This window comes from Corylus avellana, chromosome ca7, assembly GCF_901000735.1.
Source record: "Corylus avellana chromosome ca7, CavTom2PMs-1.0".
Lineage (NCBI taxonomy): Eukaryota > Viridiplantae > Streptophyta > Magnoliopsida > Fagales > Betulaceae > Corylus > Corylus avellana.
In genome coordinates, this window is record NC_081547.1 from 20,680,414 (window position 1) to 20,697,227 (window position 16,814).

The 16,814-nt window shown below is 35.6% G+C and overlaps 3 protein-coding genes across 3 annotated transcripts; 1 reads left to right on the forward strand and 2 right to left on the reverse strand.

Annotated features, from left to right (window-relative positions):
* Positions 1-51: 51 nt before the first annotated feature.
* On the reverse strand, positions 52-4,598 carry LOC132187014 (peptide deformylase 1A, chloroplastic/mitochondrial). Its single transcript, XM_059601168.1, has 4 exons — positions 4,135-4,598; positions 3,240-3,329; positions 3,068-3,135; positions 52-554 (listed from the first exon to the last, which is right to left on the reverse strand). Exons 1-4 carry the CDS (start codon positions 4,552-4,554, stop codon positions 314-316), a joined length of 819 nt encoding a protein of 272 aa, XP_059457151.1. The 5' UTR covers positions 4,555-4,598; the 3' UTR covers positions 52-313.
* A 2,883-nt stretch (positions 4,599-7,481) lies between these two features.
* LOC132186114 (uncharacterized) lies at positions 7,482-7,848 on the forward strand. Its single transcript, XM_059599931.1, has one exon. The coding sequence runs from the start codon at positions 7,495-7,497 to the stop codon at positions 7,780-7,782; it is 288 nt and encodes a 95-aa protein (XP_059455914.1). The 5' UTR covers positions 7,482-7,494; the 3' UTR covers positions 7,783-7,848.
* Positions 7,849-14,269: 6,421 nt separating this feature from the next.
* Positions 14,270-16,435, reverse strand: LOC132187455 (glyoxylase I 4-like). The gene is made up of 3 exons (XM_059601771.1): positions 16,155-16,435; positions 15,952-16,057; positions 14,270-14,729 (listed from the first exon to the last, which is right to left on the reverse strand). Exons 1-3 carry the CDS (start codon positions 16,307-16,309, stop codon positions 14,478-14,480), a joined length of 513 nt encoding a protein of 170 aa, XP_059457754.1. The 5' UTR covers positions 16,310-16,435; the 3' UTR covers positions 14,270-14,477.
* Positions 16,436-16,814: the final 379 nt, after the last annotated feature.

The following is a 16,814-nucleotide window of genomic DNA, read 5'->3' on the forward strand; positions in this document are numbered from 1 at the left end:
AAACTATATATATATATATATATATATATTATCCTTTATAAAATGCCAAAAGAAATAAAACCAAGAGCTTCATAGAAAATAATTCATATATCTCGTTCATATAAGATTCAAAAGCAATTGCATGGGAGGAGCCGAACCATTCTTGAAATATTAGCTATTCGCCTAGAAGATGATACCCCAAATTAAACCGAACATCCTTTTCCAATCTTAAGCAAAGAACCTTCATTTCCAACAGTCAATTGCAGTAGTGGAACTCATTCTGTCAAGTCTGAAAACCTGCATATCAACATCACTAGAGTGTCCAGCTCCAAAACTAGCAAACACCAAGCTTGGGGCATCCCTCAGCAAGAGGTAAGTCCAAGTTTTCTACGGTTCGGAATGTTTTGGGAAGCATCTTATCAACATAAATGGTTCCATCCAAATGATCACACTCATGCTGTAAAATTCGGGCCTGCCAGCCTGATGCATCTATCTTAATGGGTTGGCCATAACGATCCAAACCTGCAACCTCAACATCGAGATACCGCTCTACCACTGCCCTGAATCCATCAACACTGCATGTCCCAATACAAGAAGATCACCAATCATAGGTGATGAAATCTCATCAATATCATGGTTGAGCTACAAATGGAAGTTCAACAGTACAACAAGACATACATTTTAAATGTGTAGCATTTCTTATAATTCGTCAATTCAAAATGTCAACTTACAACACAATAGAACTACAATGTTGTAACAAAATTTTGAGTATTATTCATCCAAAAAAATAGATTTGTGTACCAAAAACTCATTAAAGGCATGCTGGATCCTATCATGTTATAAACTAATTGACACTAGGACAGTCATTCTTGTACTGACAAAGGACTATCACATCTTTTTTTTTTTTTTTTTTTATAAGCAAGAGAACTTCATTAAAACACAAAAGGGTGGATCCAAGTACACATGAAATATACAAGAGAAACACCTAACCATAAAAGGAAAAAAGATTAAAAAAAAAATCATAAAAACATGAAATATGAAAACACTCATAAGCAACCATCCATGGGTATAGGGAATGGAAGAAGAAGGCCTTTAATTCCACCATTGTCCTCTCACCATTTGGTATAGGGTATTGATGTAGCGTTTTTGGAGAGAAAGAAATGATCCATGGGCAGGAAGGACTACCACATTAAGTGCACCTTTCATTACTAAATTTTCAAATAGCCTTAACAAGGAGTACCGCTCCACCATTTTTCACTACCCAGATGGTAAGCAGAAGCTGAAATTTCTCCATGCAACCAAGGGGCATTGGACACGGCAAGGAAATGAATCTGGAGCATGTAGAAAGCAGCCAGTGGGGGCAAAAGCTCATATCAAGATAGATGCAGGAAAACAGTCTTACTCAAGAAATTATAGAAAATAATACATACCCCATTCAGCTAAGAGAGAATACTAGTACAGGAAGGACCAACATCATTTCTCTGTAATATCTGACTACCCCGTAAGTTACTTCCATAAGAGAGGAGTTTAAATAGTCATTTTCAGCAAAGGGAGCAATATTTTTGCTCATACACAAGCATTGAGTTTATTTTCAATTTAGCTTAGTAATAGAAGAAACATTTAGCTGTTCTACATGATAGGTGTTGTCTTGCTCCTGGAGGAATGCTACACTTACTTCCATTTCTTTACATAATTTTTTCACACCTATAGGTGGCTTTTAAAACTACCATTGGATCAAAATCCAATAAAGATCCATCTCATATCCAATGGTGGATTTAAAAGCCACTTATGGGTGTGAAAAAATTGTGTAAAAAAGTAGGAGTAAGTTTATCATTATTCCTTGCTCCTAAGCTCCTCTTCAATCTTATAAATGTGATGCAAATTTCATACAAATTTTCGGTGGGTAAGCTTCACTCAAGCATTAGACATTAAGGTTGAGTTAAATCTGATGACTTCACCTACCTACTCAAACCCACGTTTTGAAAGTTCTCTTGGTTTACCAATCAAATGTAATCATACAAATAACCATTCGAGGGATAGGCCTCCCATTAATATTAGGGCAAACAACTGCTTGAAAACTATATATTAAGTATTATCCCAGAGATTTCAGTGCTCAATACTCCTTAATTTTGCAAATCATCCTACAAAGCCAACTTCTTCCATCTCACTCAAGTCCATCCATTCAATTTCCATCCTTATGCTTTTAATAATCTATCGACGATTACGTATCAAAAAAAAAAAAATCACGTGAAAGGTAAATCAGTCTTTAGAAAATTGAACCTTTGAGGAAACGTCATAGATGCAAATGGTGAAACAAGATTGGTCATAGGATCTCATGAGATGATGTTGCCATCACATGTGTTGAGGCCAAAGGTGGGACCACCTCGTGTACCTAGGGGTGAAAAGGCAGGCGGTTATTAACTGTCTGCTAGCCTCTAACTGCTAACTGCACTAACCACTAACCACTTTTGAAGGCGGTTAGGAAAAGCCGCTAACCGTCTAGGCGGTTACGGTTAACGGTTTCAGGTGTTTTCAAAACCGCTAACGGCCTATATATATAGAAACGATGTCGTATATAGTAGGGAATTATCGTATTACCCCTACGTGTACCCACCCTAGAAGGATAAACTCTGGACCCATGTAATGCACGGTATGCACCCACACCACATGAATCGTTTTAGTTTGGCTTTCGCCAGGGGTGTGGCTCCAAGGAGTTGTTTGCACCCCTTGTGGTTAAAAAAACTACCTAATTTTTGGATAGTTACATGTGTTTTTTTTTTTTGGATATGCTCTGATTTAGATTTAGATCCTTCAAAGAGGCACTGTTGGACAAGTTAAAACATTAGACTACAGCATGTACAAATGACAAATATTCAATTAATCACGATGTTACAGGAAAAGGCAATCAATGTACTAAAGCTTGTAATCTAGTTCCCATCTCACACATCACACAATGAGTTCAACAAAGTTAAAAACAACAAAGGGTCGTAGAAAAACAGACAACTATGCTATGGACTTAAAAAGAAAAGAAAAGAAAAAAAAGAAACAAAAACACCATACAAATTACTCCTAAGTGTTTGTATTTTACCTCAGGCACCCTTCGAAAAATACAGCAGTCCGGTTGCTCTTCTTCTTAAGCTTTGGGTTTAAAATGACCTGCCTCGAAAGAACTAATAAATTGTAATTGTCAAGTGAAAGTTCTTGGATGCTACAAATATCAGTATCATTTGAATTTTAACATTGCCTGTAGAATCACATACCAGAAGATCAAAAGGTCGTCTATCTTGTGCTTTAGTCACTTCCTTGGGTGCATAACTAATATATTCTTTTGTATCTTCTAAAACTATTATCTGCAGAAATAAAATGATAGGATAGTCAACAAGGAGGATACCCACTCTCCCTCAATGTCGGTTTTGCCGGGATGCACGGTAATATAAAAAGAGTTGAATTCAAATTACAATCTTCACTGCAGCAATTAACAACAAAATGTGGTCACTGGATGGGTTCCCCAATTTAGATTCATGTATAAATATGTCAACAGAAAGAAAAGGGTAATCATTGAAACAATAAGATGATACTTCTACTTGAGATCAAGATGCGAGACAAGTAAAATGGGGTACAACTGCAAGACTAATTCCTTTATCTCCATTTTATTTCTTACATTGTCATATGAGACCTTGAAAGATGTTAATCCTGAATTTTCCTTCCTATGCGGTAAATTCCAGTGCGTGAAAAAAGAAGAAGCAGGCAAATGACCAAGTCTAAAAAAAGTGCAATCTTATCCACCATTGTAGCTTGAAGTTAGCCATTACCAATACATACACTCTCTCATTACTCAAAGCAATATGCTCAATATTTAGCTTCAACATCAGCCAAAGACACAGTACGGATCACCATACTCCCATATAGTTATTGGTAGCATAATTTGTAATTTAAAACGACGCCTGAGAAAACCAAAATGTCCACCCAACTGAACTCGATACCAAAACAAACACAACAATTATGAAACCCATATTTGCCACACTTCATGTTTTCCTTTCTTTTCACGCACTTCCTCAGTAACCAAGCAGAAAATAAGAAATTTACAAGGAAAAAAAGAAACAAAAATTGAAACTGACCCATTAAAGAAAATAAAAAATAAAATTTAAAACTGACCCTTAAGGGGATTCCAATCTGAGGAGCAGCGAGGCCAACCCCAGGAGCCTTCCTCATAACCTTAACCATGTCATCAATTATGTTCTGGATGCGGTCCGACCCAATTTCTCCAACTTCAACTTCGCGGGCCGGTTCATGAAGAACCGGGTCACCCGCCTTCACGATATCGGGCAAGCTCACCTTCTTCTTTTCTCCTAGACCCAGAAGCCACCCTGCTCTGGCAACGGAAGTCGATTCCGAACTGTACGGTTTCCAGGCGGTGAAAGTGGGATTAAAGGGCCGTTTAGGGTTGGGAGATCCGGGTACCGAAATGTGCATTCTGGTTTTCCGAAATATCGGGGTGGTCGTGGCGGGTTTAAGGCATTTATCTGCGAGGAATATCGGGCGGAGACGGAGTGAGTATCGGTGGAGTGTCTCCATGGCCGTTTCCTTATTTTGATTACTTTCTTCTGAGATAAAACTTGTTCCATCAGGGGTGTAACTTGTAAGGCCCAAAGGCAGAAAAGTTACGATTCTGCCACTAGGTACTACTAGGTTGTCTGTGTGTGTGTCTCTGTGGGTGGGTTAAGGTTGGGCTCGGCCTTGAGTTTTGTTCTGGCCCTGGACTTGGTAATAGGGGTGAGCGACTCAATTATCTTTTCTAATTAGCCATTGTTAAAAATAAAAAATAAAAAAAATTTATCCCACATTTCTTAGATAGTAGTTTCAAGAGTTACTTTGAATTGTAACGTCAGCATCGTGGGATAAAAATGTTGTATATGACATTATTAAAAAAAATAAAAATCTAGTAATTGTTAGATCTTGCCACATTAGCTTTGTGAAATATTTGTTGAATGTTTGCTTGGTATCATGGTATATGCAACGTTACTCTAGATACAAACTACTAAAAAGCTATAATGATCGTGGAATTTTAAATTATAATCAATACTAACTTAACATAAATAATGCATGTTAAACTCATCATCCATCCCAGGACCCAAGTTTCTTAGATTGGTCATGACGTTGTCATAAGTGCTCGATAAGATCTAATTGGAATTGAGAATAAGTTTTTCGGTTTCTAATGCAATGATGGGTAATGGATGAATGTTAGCAAAATATGAATTTTGAAAAATATGACTGGTTAGAAAAGAATTTTTTAAAACATGACCGTTGGGGAAGAGACAAATTTGTGAAAATATAACTGTTAAGAAAAGACATTTAAAAAAAAAAAAAGAAAGATTTTTAGGATGTATGTGCTTTAAAATACTGGGTAAATAAAATAGAAAAAATGTGATTCTTTAACTACAATTTAGTTAGAGTGGTGATATAGAATACACTAACGTAAATGAATAGTGCTAACGCTGGTGTACTTTATAATATTATTTTTTTAATATTATTATTTTAATATTTTTTAATATTATTTTTTGTCAAAAAGTACATCAGCGTGAGCACTGTTCACTCACGTTGGTGTACTCTATATCTCCACTCATTTAGTTAAAGTTTCCTATGCCAAAAATAAATGAGCATATATGATTGTTGGAAAAATATGAGTGTTTTAGTTTAAAGTTTCCTATGCCAAAAATAAATGAGCATATATGATTGTTGGAAAAATATGATAGTTAATGACTTAATGTCTGATAATATGAGTGTTGACAATAATATAAAATAAAATAAAATAAAAAAAGAGTAGAGAAGAGATAGGGACTCTATTAGAGTGTGTATAGAAAAAACAGTAGTTAAAGCACTAGAGAATTATACTTTTTAATTATAACATTGCAGGAGATGCTCTAAGAAGTCAACTTGATCCAGGCCCATTAATTTAGGGCTATCAGTTTTTGATATGATTTGCAAATTGAGCATAAAATTAGCGAATTTTGGTTTAAGAAATTGACCCGATTAATTAAATGGGTCGAGATAAAATTGACCAATATAATTTTTTACAGATGTCTTGACTTAACCCAAATTAACTTGACACACAAACACGAATTGCCACTCCTAGTGTAGTAATGTGTAGGGAGTGAGACATAAATATACATAACTGAAAGTATCAAGAAAAGGGGAAAAAGGGTTAGATGGAATAGATGAGGTTGAGGGGGGTATAAAAAAGTTGCAAAAAGTGGGCATGTATCCACAAATAAAGTTGAAGTAGGCATTTTGATCTAGCTTGTTCCAACGACTGTTTTTTCAACACAAAGAAAATTAAGAGATGTAAAGTTTGGTTCCTTTTCTATATGCCCAACATTCCAAGATTGTATATTGTCAAATGGAAAAAGAATATCTCAACCCTATGCATATGCGATCCTTTAATTCTGATGACATTTATGATTTAGCGTGACCCACTTGCCATGCTCATCAAAATATGCCATACATGCATGTGTAATTGATTAAACCATATATCTATATATTTATTCTGTTAACATGTGCATATATACAATACAATGCACCTATACGCAATTATACAGTCAGGTATGGCTGCCATACTATTCTTCAATTCATTAGCTACTCATCTCCCACCAACCTTCTTCCTTTTAATAATTCAACCTATACATTTACATGTGTGCATGTGGGAGAGGAGAGAGATATGATAGCTATAGCTTACGTTTTATATACACACAAATTCATCATCCTAACCTTGCATTATTTATACCTCATATTAAGTAATGTTCATTCAATATTAATCACACTCATTTTATTATGACATGTTTTGGCTGACTAAAACATGTCACGTCAGTCAAGAATAAAAATAAAAGTTTAATTTTAAGGAAGCTGTACTGCATATATTAAATTATTTTTAGGGGCCAAAATAAAGAAAAAAACCTAAAATATCCAGCACCCTCTAACTCCGTCACTAAAGCCGATGTGTAATGGGTTATGAAAAATGGATTTAACTTTGGAGCTGTAAAAAAAACTACAAAAAATCTCCTATAATTTTTTTTTTAAAGGGTCTACATTTAATTTTATTTTCTCTTATCATAAAAAAATTTGAAATTAAATTTAAACAGTTGAAAAACCTAAAAGTCTTGTATAATATATATATATATATATATATTTTTTTTTTTCATATAACACCTGAGCCTAATCCAGCATTACTCTATTCCTTAAAATGGCGATCCGGTCGGCCGATTTTGGTGCTAACCCCCACGTTGGGCCATGTCTTAAGGCGTACAATTGCTTTCAAACGTCCAATCACATGCGTGAGACTTAATTACTTTTTACTCACTTTATTTTCAAAGTCAGCAAAGATGTTCACTTTGGCCACCTCATATTTAACCCTTCCATTAATAATAATAATAATAATAATAATAATAATACCAGTTCTATATATTGAAGAAAAGGATCTGAGGAAGGCAGTCCTTGAGCTTGTTGGTTGAGAGAGAAGAGATGGAGAAAAGCTCCACGCCGCCTCCATTAATGGATGCCCCCACAACTGCAAAACATGGAAGAGAGAGGGGAGCCGATGATTTCAGGGAGAAGGGAGATGCCAAGTGTCATAGTGTGGACAGAAAAGAGGCTCCGGCGGCGGCAAAGAAGGCAGCAGATCAGAGCAAGGCATCCGAAGACATCAACGAAAGCGCCGACGCATTCATCAAGAAGTTCCGGCAACAGCTTTTGATCCAGAGGCTCGAATCCATAGAGAATTACGAGCAAATGCTTGCAAGGGGGCTCTGACGTACCTTTTCTTCTTCATCATCTTCATGCATGTATGTGATATATAATTGGAATATTATTAATAAAGTTGTGTTGTGTTGTGTTATTGTTTCATATGTTGTCTTGTCACCTTCTTTAATTAATAGACATGCATGTTTTAGAGGGATCCGGGTATATATATATGAAAAAATAAAATAAAACTTTTGCCCATTCAAAAAAAAAAAAAAAAAAAATTTATATTTACTTTTTGAGTTTAAATTGCTTTTGTATCGAAATTCATGATTGCTAAAGCTTTAGGGATCCTTATTTTCGTTGATATTAACAGCCCCTCAAGCTCATGGGAGGAGCAATAATCATGAGCTTGTCTCATAAAAGCAGAAATCTAGCAGAGGTCAATCCCGTGGTAAAAATATATGCGCATTGATCATGAATGGAAATATATCGAGCAAGCAACTCCTAATTACGAATTTCTCACAAAATAAAATGGTAATCAATCTCCGTATGCTTTGTTCTAGCATGCAAGATGGGATTAGAGGCAAAGGCTATAACACCCATGTTATCACACCCTAGTTGTGGGGGAGCATTAAGAGAGATATGTAACTCTTTAAATTAATAGTAACCTTAACCAAGACAAGAAAATGGCCGCAGGAAAAGCGTCGGTTGGGGCTGCTGGCAAGAATCTCTTAAGTCAATAAAGCATTCAGAGAGAGTTTTAAGGAGAAATGGAATCTTATCTTATTTGGGGATGGTCTCCCCTAGTCCCGGGCGGCCCAAAAATCTGCTTTTGTGGACAATTTTGCAATAGAAAACGAAGGTTTAGAAAACCACAAAAATACTTGTACACAAGTGAAGTAGAAGATGATCATATATTGTCTCATTAAAAACCAATGTAGAAGAGCCATAAATCTAAGAAAAAAGCTGAAGAACTGATGGTCATTAGTGACTCTATATATATAGGAATGCAATATGGAGTCTTGACTTTGGCTCAATGGATCAAGACTGCGAGGGATTGAGGGAGAGACGAGAGCTGCACTGGCTGGTTGTGAAGCTGGCGAGCTCATAACGACACTCCTAAGCCTCCTACCTGACACAACAAATTGCAACGTGTCTGGTGTCAAAGTCTTGACAGTCTTACTATGATTTTGATTTTTTGATTTGATTTGGTAATTTGAGAGGGAGAGAGAGGGGGAGGGAGAGTGTCAAAGAGTTATCAACTTATTTCGACGTAAAATGGTTTTCGTCGAAAAATATTTTCAGGAAAGCCATTTTCCTTGAAAATATTTACCTTGCACATGGAAAATAATTTTTTTTAATATATATTTTTTTATATATATATTTTTTCTAATAAGGTCGTCGCCAGAATTTGTACGGGACTTATTTGAGACCCCGCAGGGACCTGTACGGGACCCTGCTGGAACTTAACTGAGACTTGTCCTGGACCTCGCCCGGGACCTGACCGGGACTTGTTCGGGACCCACCCGAAACTTGCCCGGGACTTGACCGGGACTTGCTCGGTACATGCCCGGGACTTGACCTGGACCCCGCCGGGACTTAACTGGGACCCGCTTGAGACTTGCTTGGGACCCCGTTGGGATTTGGCTGGAACCCACTCGGGGCCTGCCGGGACTTGACTGGGACTCGCCCGGGACCTGACTGGGCAAGTCCTGGTCAAGTCTCGTGCAGGTCTCGGGGGGTATCGGTCAAGTCCCTCGCAGGTCCCGGGCGGGTCCCAGTCAAGTCCTTGTCAGTTCTCGGGCGGGTCCCGGTCAAGTCTCATGACAGGTCCCAGGCGGGTCCCGCCAGGGTCCTGGGCAAGTCCCGGGAGGGTCTCAGTCAAGTCTCGGGCTGGTCCTGCCGAGGTCCCGGGTGGGTCTCGGTCAAGTCCTAGGCGGGTCCTGGACAAGTCTTGGGTAAGTCTCGGGCGGGTCCCGGTCAAGTCCCGATCAGTTTCAGGGTGGGTCCAGGTCAAGTCCAGGGCGAGTCCCGGTCAAGTCCCTGGAGGGTCCCAGTCAGGTCTCGGGCGGGTCCCGGTCAAGTCCCAACGAAGTTCTGGGCGGGTCTTAACAAGATCCATCGATTTAAGAATGAGATGCTCATAGTCGGAAAATGATTTACGGTTTTCAAAACCGTAAACCATTTTCCGAAAATTAAAGAAGAATTTTCGGTCAAAAGGAAAATATTTTCCGTTGACCACTATTTTACGTAAAATGAGAAAATCATTTTCTGGAAACCATTTTACGTCGAAGTAAGCTGAGCCTGAATTTATATTTGTAATCTCTATGTTATCTCCTATAATAGTTTTATCTATATATACAAATCCCTAACCACAATTGATGGTAAGGCAGTATAACCCAAACACTAGTGTTATGATATTATCACAACAAATGTTATCCTTATCTTCACTTAAATGTACGTTTAAATTCTTGATAACATGGAGAGAGTTATCCGCTGATAACTCTCTAACAGAGAGGGGTTCATTGGGCATTGGTTTTTTTTTTTTTTTTTTTTTTTGTGTGATAACGCACCAAAAGTGTTTTATTTATTTATTTATTTTTATATTTTTTTTTCTTCACAAACCTGTCATATTTTTTTTTAATATATATATTTGAAAAAAAGTTCATATACCACTTTTAACTATTACCTAATTGACAACATCCTCTCCAAATTTTTAATAGTGACAATGTCCCCAAAACTACCACATATTGTCAATGTTTCCCTAATGATGAAAATATCCTTAATAACATTAAAATTAAAAATTAAAAAAACTAAAAATAAAAAAAAAATGAAAAGAAGGAGTGGAATTTATTATTATTTTTCTTTAAAAAAAAATCGTTTGTATTAAAGATTTTTTTTTTTTTTTTGGTTTTAATTTTTTGTTTTTTGTTTTATTAAATTTATAGGGGTATTTTTGTCTTATTAATAAAAATTTAGGGCCATCGTTGTCTTTTAGCTAGCCTTGTCAATTTTTTGGTAGCTTAGGGGAAACATTCTCAATTATGTGGTAGTTTAAGGAGATAGATTTTTTCCTAATATATATATATATATATATATATATACTATTTACTAATGCTACCAATACTATTACTATTTTGAGGCCTTATTCTATTGTGGGTCTTAAACAACTGTGTAAATTGCCTAGTGGAAGAGCCGGGCATGCTTTGTCAATTTAAATCTACATCATCCCGGAAATTCTGAATCATACATAGTTTATATAAGAGGTATTATCATAATATATTAATCTAAAGAGTAATGCTATATGTTACATTTTTATCTCACAACTATTATAAAATGTGAATATGGTACTCTCAATCAACCCTTAGATTTATTTATTTTTAATAAAGATTGATCCAAAGGTTGGTTCGAACTCTCAACTAGTCAACCTTGTGGGATTATTGCAGATTAAAAATATAGCTTCTAGCATTACTCTAATGTAAAATTGAAAACATTTTAGTCACTATATTTTAAGAGAAATTTCTAAAATGAAAGGAATAAAAAGATCCTTTAAGGTTATTAGAACAAATTCTTTTCATTTGACCTCATGATATGAACCAACTAGTACAAAAAGAAAAATGAATGGATATATTGGATACTTCGAGTGAGCCGTAACCTCCAATAGCTACTACGAGGGATCCTTGATCTCCCAAATACAGTAAACTGTATTGTAGAAAATAATCATTTAACTTACTTTATATATCAGAAACACCCTTTATTAATACAAATGACCATATTAAAGTAGATAAATGTCACAAACAGGTCACTCGGGACTTCGTTAACCCAACCAAGAATGGATCAAGGGCTTGAATAGACTATATGGAGTTGAACTATGACATGTTTATCTTAATTATCATGTATTATATCTATATTGCATCGTCATGTCACATTATTGTCCAACTGAGAATCTTACCCTAATACTGTTTTTGTTTTGTAAGCCCTCTGCCAAATGATCACCAAGTTTACTCCATAAATACATTTAATGCATATGAATTGTAATCACTAAGTGTTGGACTAACGCTTGTACCTTTTTACTTGTAAAACATGTATTGTTTTATAGTTGATTGTTTGAGGATGATGAAAACTGTGGAGATGAAACCATTTTTCCTGAAAGTCTCGGAAGACTTGGCTTGACTCATTTTTGAGGAGTTAGATCGTGGATTATCTAACCTTTTGATGACAGAGCGAGTATAAAAGATTGATCATTTCTGAAACGAGTTGCATGATGTTTATTTGAATTAGTATGTTTGGAGTAAGGGTCCTCAGATTGACTATGACCGTGTTGTTGAGGTTATTCAAGATTGTGATCTAACTTATGAAGACCTTAATGAGCTTAACTTTTGATCTCGTTGAACTTTGTTTAATGCTTTACTACCTTTTTAGTCTGGATTTGTAATATTTTCTTACTTGATGAATGATCTTAAATCGTAACACTTGATGGATATCTATTTATATTTGAATTAGTATTTTTGGAGTAAGGGTCCTTAGATTGACTAAGACTGTGTTGTTGAGATTATTCAAGATTGTGATCTAACTTATGAAGACCTTAATGAGCTTAAATTTTGATCTCGTTGAACTTGTTTAATGCTTTATTGGATTTGCAATATTTTCTTAGTTGATGAACTTAAATTGTAACACTTGATGGATATCTATCTATATTATATGTAGGGTTAAATACTCTTTTGCCCCCTAAGGTTTTAACACTTTATTTTTTTTCCTTTAGGATTTTATTTTTATCACAAGAGGTACCTGTAGTTTTCATAAAGACCAAGATGGTACCTCTATTAAAATTCTGTCCAAAACTTAACGGAACATCATGTCAGCACCAATCAAATGTCACTACGTGTCATATAATTAATTTTTAAAAAAATTAAAAAGATTATATATATATATATATATAAAGAAAAAAGAAAAAAAATTTGGGGTGGCTACATTTGGAGGGTGGCTGGCCACCCCCATCTGGTCGGTTTGGGAGTGGTGAGCTACCCCCATAGTTGGATGGGAGTGGTCGAGGGAGTGAGAGCTATCTTATGTGGGCGAGGCCAAACTTGCGGCAAACCCACATCTTTGTGGGAAACATAGTATCAATAGACGTAGCTGGATGAGCAAGTTACCTGGATCGCATTGTTATACAAATCATGAAGCCTAGAGGCAGCCTCTCGACCAACATAATGATATTATACGTAGAACTGGTTAGCATCGGCAGAGGTATTTCAGAATTTGAAATCACGGTGAACCCTGGTGGTGTATTGGGTGACAAATTCAGATATGGATGCCTCAGAATAGACACGAGGGTCGTATTGGGTGACAAATTCAGATATGGATGCCTCAGAATAGTCACGAGGGTCGTTCTATAGAACGTTGATGGAAAAGGGCAAGAAAAAGAGATGCGTTTCCTCTAGATGGCCGAGCCACATCTGGCAGTGGGGGTGGCTCACCACCCCCCAATGAGCCTAATGGGGGTGGCCAGGCCACTCCATTGCCAAAGGGGGCGGCCGAAACCACCCCAAACCCAATGGGGGTGATTTCAGCCACCCCTTGGGCTCTTTCCATTTTTTTTTTTTGAAAAAAATATAATTTTTCAATCTTTTTATTTTTTAAATTAATTATATGACATGTAGCGATATTTGATTGGTGCTTACATGACATTCTATTAAGTTTTGGACAAAATTTTAACAAAAATACCATTTTAGTCTTTATGAAAACCATAAGTACCTTTTGTGATAAAAATGAAACCCTAAGAGAGAGAAAAATAAAGTGTTGAAACTATAGGGAACAAAAAAATATTTAACCCTTATATGTATTTTTTTATATTTTCATGTTGTATGCTGTTAAGTGTCATCTGCTGCAAGCATAATCTTTGTTAATCTCCAAAACAAAGTAAAATGGATTGTAAAGAACAATAATTTGAAACGCCCCTTAAATAATATAAATGACCATAAATTACTATTAAACTCCTACCCTCTCAACATGAGAGATATTTTAATATTCTACTATTTATCATGATGTATGACTTTAGTACTTCTCCAATCCCAACCTCTCTCTTTCCTCCCCCCACTCATGCATCCAATTTCTACACGCGTCTCTTGTCAATATGATGTTTGACTTCAGTATTTATTAATTTATGGTCTCAACACGTCTCTTGTCAACAAAAGCAAATCCTTATTTGCTTTTGAAACGTGATCCAACAGTCTCCAAACGTGTGCTGTAATAACCAGTTTCTCAAAAGATTAATATTCCACACAATTGATTAATACTTTTACCCTTAATCGTTATCATATTGAAAAGATAATAAATAACTCATAATTATCAAAAATTCCAATTCAACCCCTAATTTTGGAATAGCTTTGTAAATGATTCTTGAAAACTCAAATTAGACCAATAGTTTATTTAAATAATAGCACAAATATAGCTAATATTTTCTCTGAATTATCTCAAGTTGCATTAATCATAGAGTAAATTAGGTGTGAACAACGTGGTTTTGAAGATTTGAGATCATAATTTGCAAGACAGCTCATTGAGATGAAAAAGTTGGAAAAAGCAAACAATTTCCCATTTGGATTTTTAAATTTGTCTTCATCACAAATAGAAAACGAAACACAAGAAGTAGAAGAAAACAAGCAAATACGAGTCCCGATGATTTTTTTTAATTTTTATTATTATTATTATTGGCACTCCAGTGACCCCACCAAACGCCCTCCTCCTACTCCTCCTCCTCTACAGTTCTACTGATGGACGACTCGGATCTGCTGCTGCTGATGTATCATCTGGAGGTTTACGCGCGAGCATGATCGAGCCATCTCGCCCGCTAATGGGACCACGGGAAGGTTGTCGCAGTTGCATATCTCCACCATGAACCCATCAGGATCGTGGAAGAAGATCTGATCAACGTGGATCCCGCCTTCCTCTACCATCGCCCGCGCGTACTTGATCCCCATCTCCTTCAGCTTCTTCTCAACCGCGCCCATGCTCTCACACTACAAATATTCAACCTCAACAATTTTAATCATCATTTAATTAATCACGTAATTAATTATTCCCAGCATAATTAATTTTGGTTTCTGGCTCAACAGGATATTTGTTTTGTCTTTTAATCAAGAGACAAATTAATAAGTAGTTTCTGGCACAGCATATATATATATATATATATATATATATATATATATATATTTGTTTTGTCTTTTAATGAAGAGACAAATTAAAAAGTAGCAGTTCCAAAAGTTGGCAAAAGTTGAGAGCATGCACGAACCAATAAGTGCATGGCAACATGTTTAAATATGATTAAACTTGCTCGATTATATTAAAATAATATAAATTAAACAACTAAATTAGTTTTTTTTTTTTTTTTAATTGATTCGAAGTTTCTGAGATATTTGATAAGTGATATTTGAACTACTGGTATCTGTACTAAAAGATCTTGCCACTTAGTTTAAATATGATTAAACTTACTTGATTATATTAAAAAATATAAATTAATTCATTTTTATTGATTCAAGTTTATGAGAAAGTTGATAATTATAGTGTTAGAATATAAATTATAGAAAAATAATAGGTGTTCCCAAGTAAATATTATTTTCTAAAAATAAAAAGTAAGGTCATTTTTTTTTTAAAAAAAAATAATAATATCAAGTGAGACCATGAGAATACAAGAAAAATGCATCTAACATTCCTCTAAATTAAATTATAAAATTAGTAATTTAGGTTTTTTTTTTAAAAAAAATAATATCCAAGAAGATGACCAGGAGAATACAAGAAAAACACATAACATTACCTAAATTAAATTATAAAATTAGTAAGTTCAGCTTTTAACACAATTGATAATTTAATAAAATAAAATGGGTAGACTGAAGATCTGATTCAATGGAATGATTTATGTTTTCCTTTCTGGTGCATAAAGGATATTTTAACACCAATTGACATGTTTAGTTATGTTTTCGAAACTCGATTCTGAAAACTTTTTTCAAGAATAAAAAGAAAACTCTCAAACCCCTTGAAAACTTGAAAGAAAAAAAAAAAAAACTCACAAACAAAATATTCTAGTCCAACAATGAAAATTTTCCTCAAGCATAGAGTAATAGTATATATATATTTTTTCTCTCTCTGCGTTCCCAATGCCTGAATTTTGTTTCTGCACCTTCCTTTATCACTTGTTTGTTTAGTTTTTCTTTCCCTTTTGTTACTCTAAAGAAAGAAAATTACCTGAAAAGAGATATGATTATCCTTTGGATTAATTTCAGTCTTCTTTGGCATGTTCTCAGGAGTCTCTGATTGCAGTAGATGTATTCCGATCCCGAAGCCAAATAACCTGTTATAAGAACACACACAGAGAAATGAAACCTCCATTAAAGAAACTTTTCTCCAAGAATTGAGAGGATGATCAAAGAAACATATATATATATTACCATGCCCCATCAAAGTCAAAAGAACCCGGCCTCCTGATAGGGAAAAACCCAAGAACATTCTGGTAGAAATCAATGGCCTTCTCAACCGATTTACACACAAGTGAGATGTGGTTCAAAGATTTGAGATGCAAAGGGTTTGCTACGCTTTCCTTCATTTTTCCACTGAGTCAACAAATTACAGAGAGAGAATAATGGTAACAGAATTCTAGAGAGAAAAGGCGAGAAAAAAGAGTTTGCAAGCAGAGGGACTCCTTCAGTTATTTATGGGAGGGTAGGATTATTAATTTTGAGTGCAAAAAAGGAAGGAGTGGCCGAGGGCTCTATATAGGCCATGGAGCTTCTTCATGCCACCACGTGCCATCCCCATGCAAATGGTCTCCCACACGGATGACTATGCCACGTATTCTCCACGTTTGATGACTCGGATTCCGGCCCTACCTAGTCCCTACGTGGGTCCCTCCACAGATGAGCTGTCAAACTTGAGATTCTTGTGAGATTTTGGACTATACCTGGTGTTTCTAATGGAAAATTCAGGTACTTGAATGTATGCAGTGGAGAGAGGCTTCTAGAGCCTCCATTTTTTTCTTTTTAGTATTGTGACAGGTGGAGTACAACACAGTATATATTTATTTTATGATTAAGTGGAGCCTGATTATGGTA

Excerpts from the sequence above, each read along its gene's own strand:
- LOC132186114 (XM_059599931.1), top strand. The coding sequence starts at position 7,495 with ATGGAGAAAAGCTCCACGCCGCCTCCATTAATGGATGCCCCCACAACT.
- LOC132187014 (XM_059601168.1), bottom strand. The coding sequence starts at position 4,554 with ATGGAGACACTCCACCGATACTCACTCCGTCTCCGCCCGATATTCCTC. Across the intron at positions 3,330-4,134 it reads AGATTGGAATCCCCTTAAGG|ATAATAGTTTTAGAAGATAC; the intron begins GTCAGTTTTAAA and ends TTATTTCTGCAG. Across the intron at positions 555-3,067 it reads TTTTTCGAAGGGTGCCTGAG|TGTTGATGGATTCAGGGCAG; the intron begins GTAAAATACAAA and ends TGGGACATGCAG.
- LOC132187455 (XM_059601771.1), bottom strand. The coding sequence starts at position 16,309 with ATGAAGGAAAGCGTAGCAAACCCTTTGCATCTCAAATCTTTGAACCAC. Across the intron at positions 16,058-16,154 it reads TTTGACTTTGATGGGGCATG|GTTATTTGGCTTCGGGATCG; the intron begins GTAATATATATA and ends TTCTTATAACAG. Across the intron at positions 14,730-15,951 it reads ATAATCATATCTCTTTTCAG|TGTGAGAGCATGGGCGCGGT; the intron begins GTAATTTTCTTT and ends GAATATTTGTAG.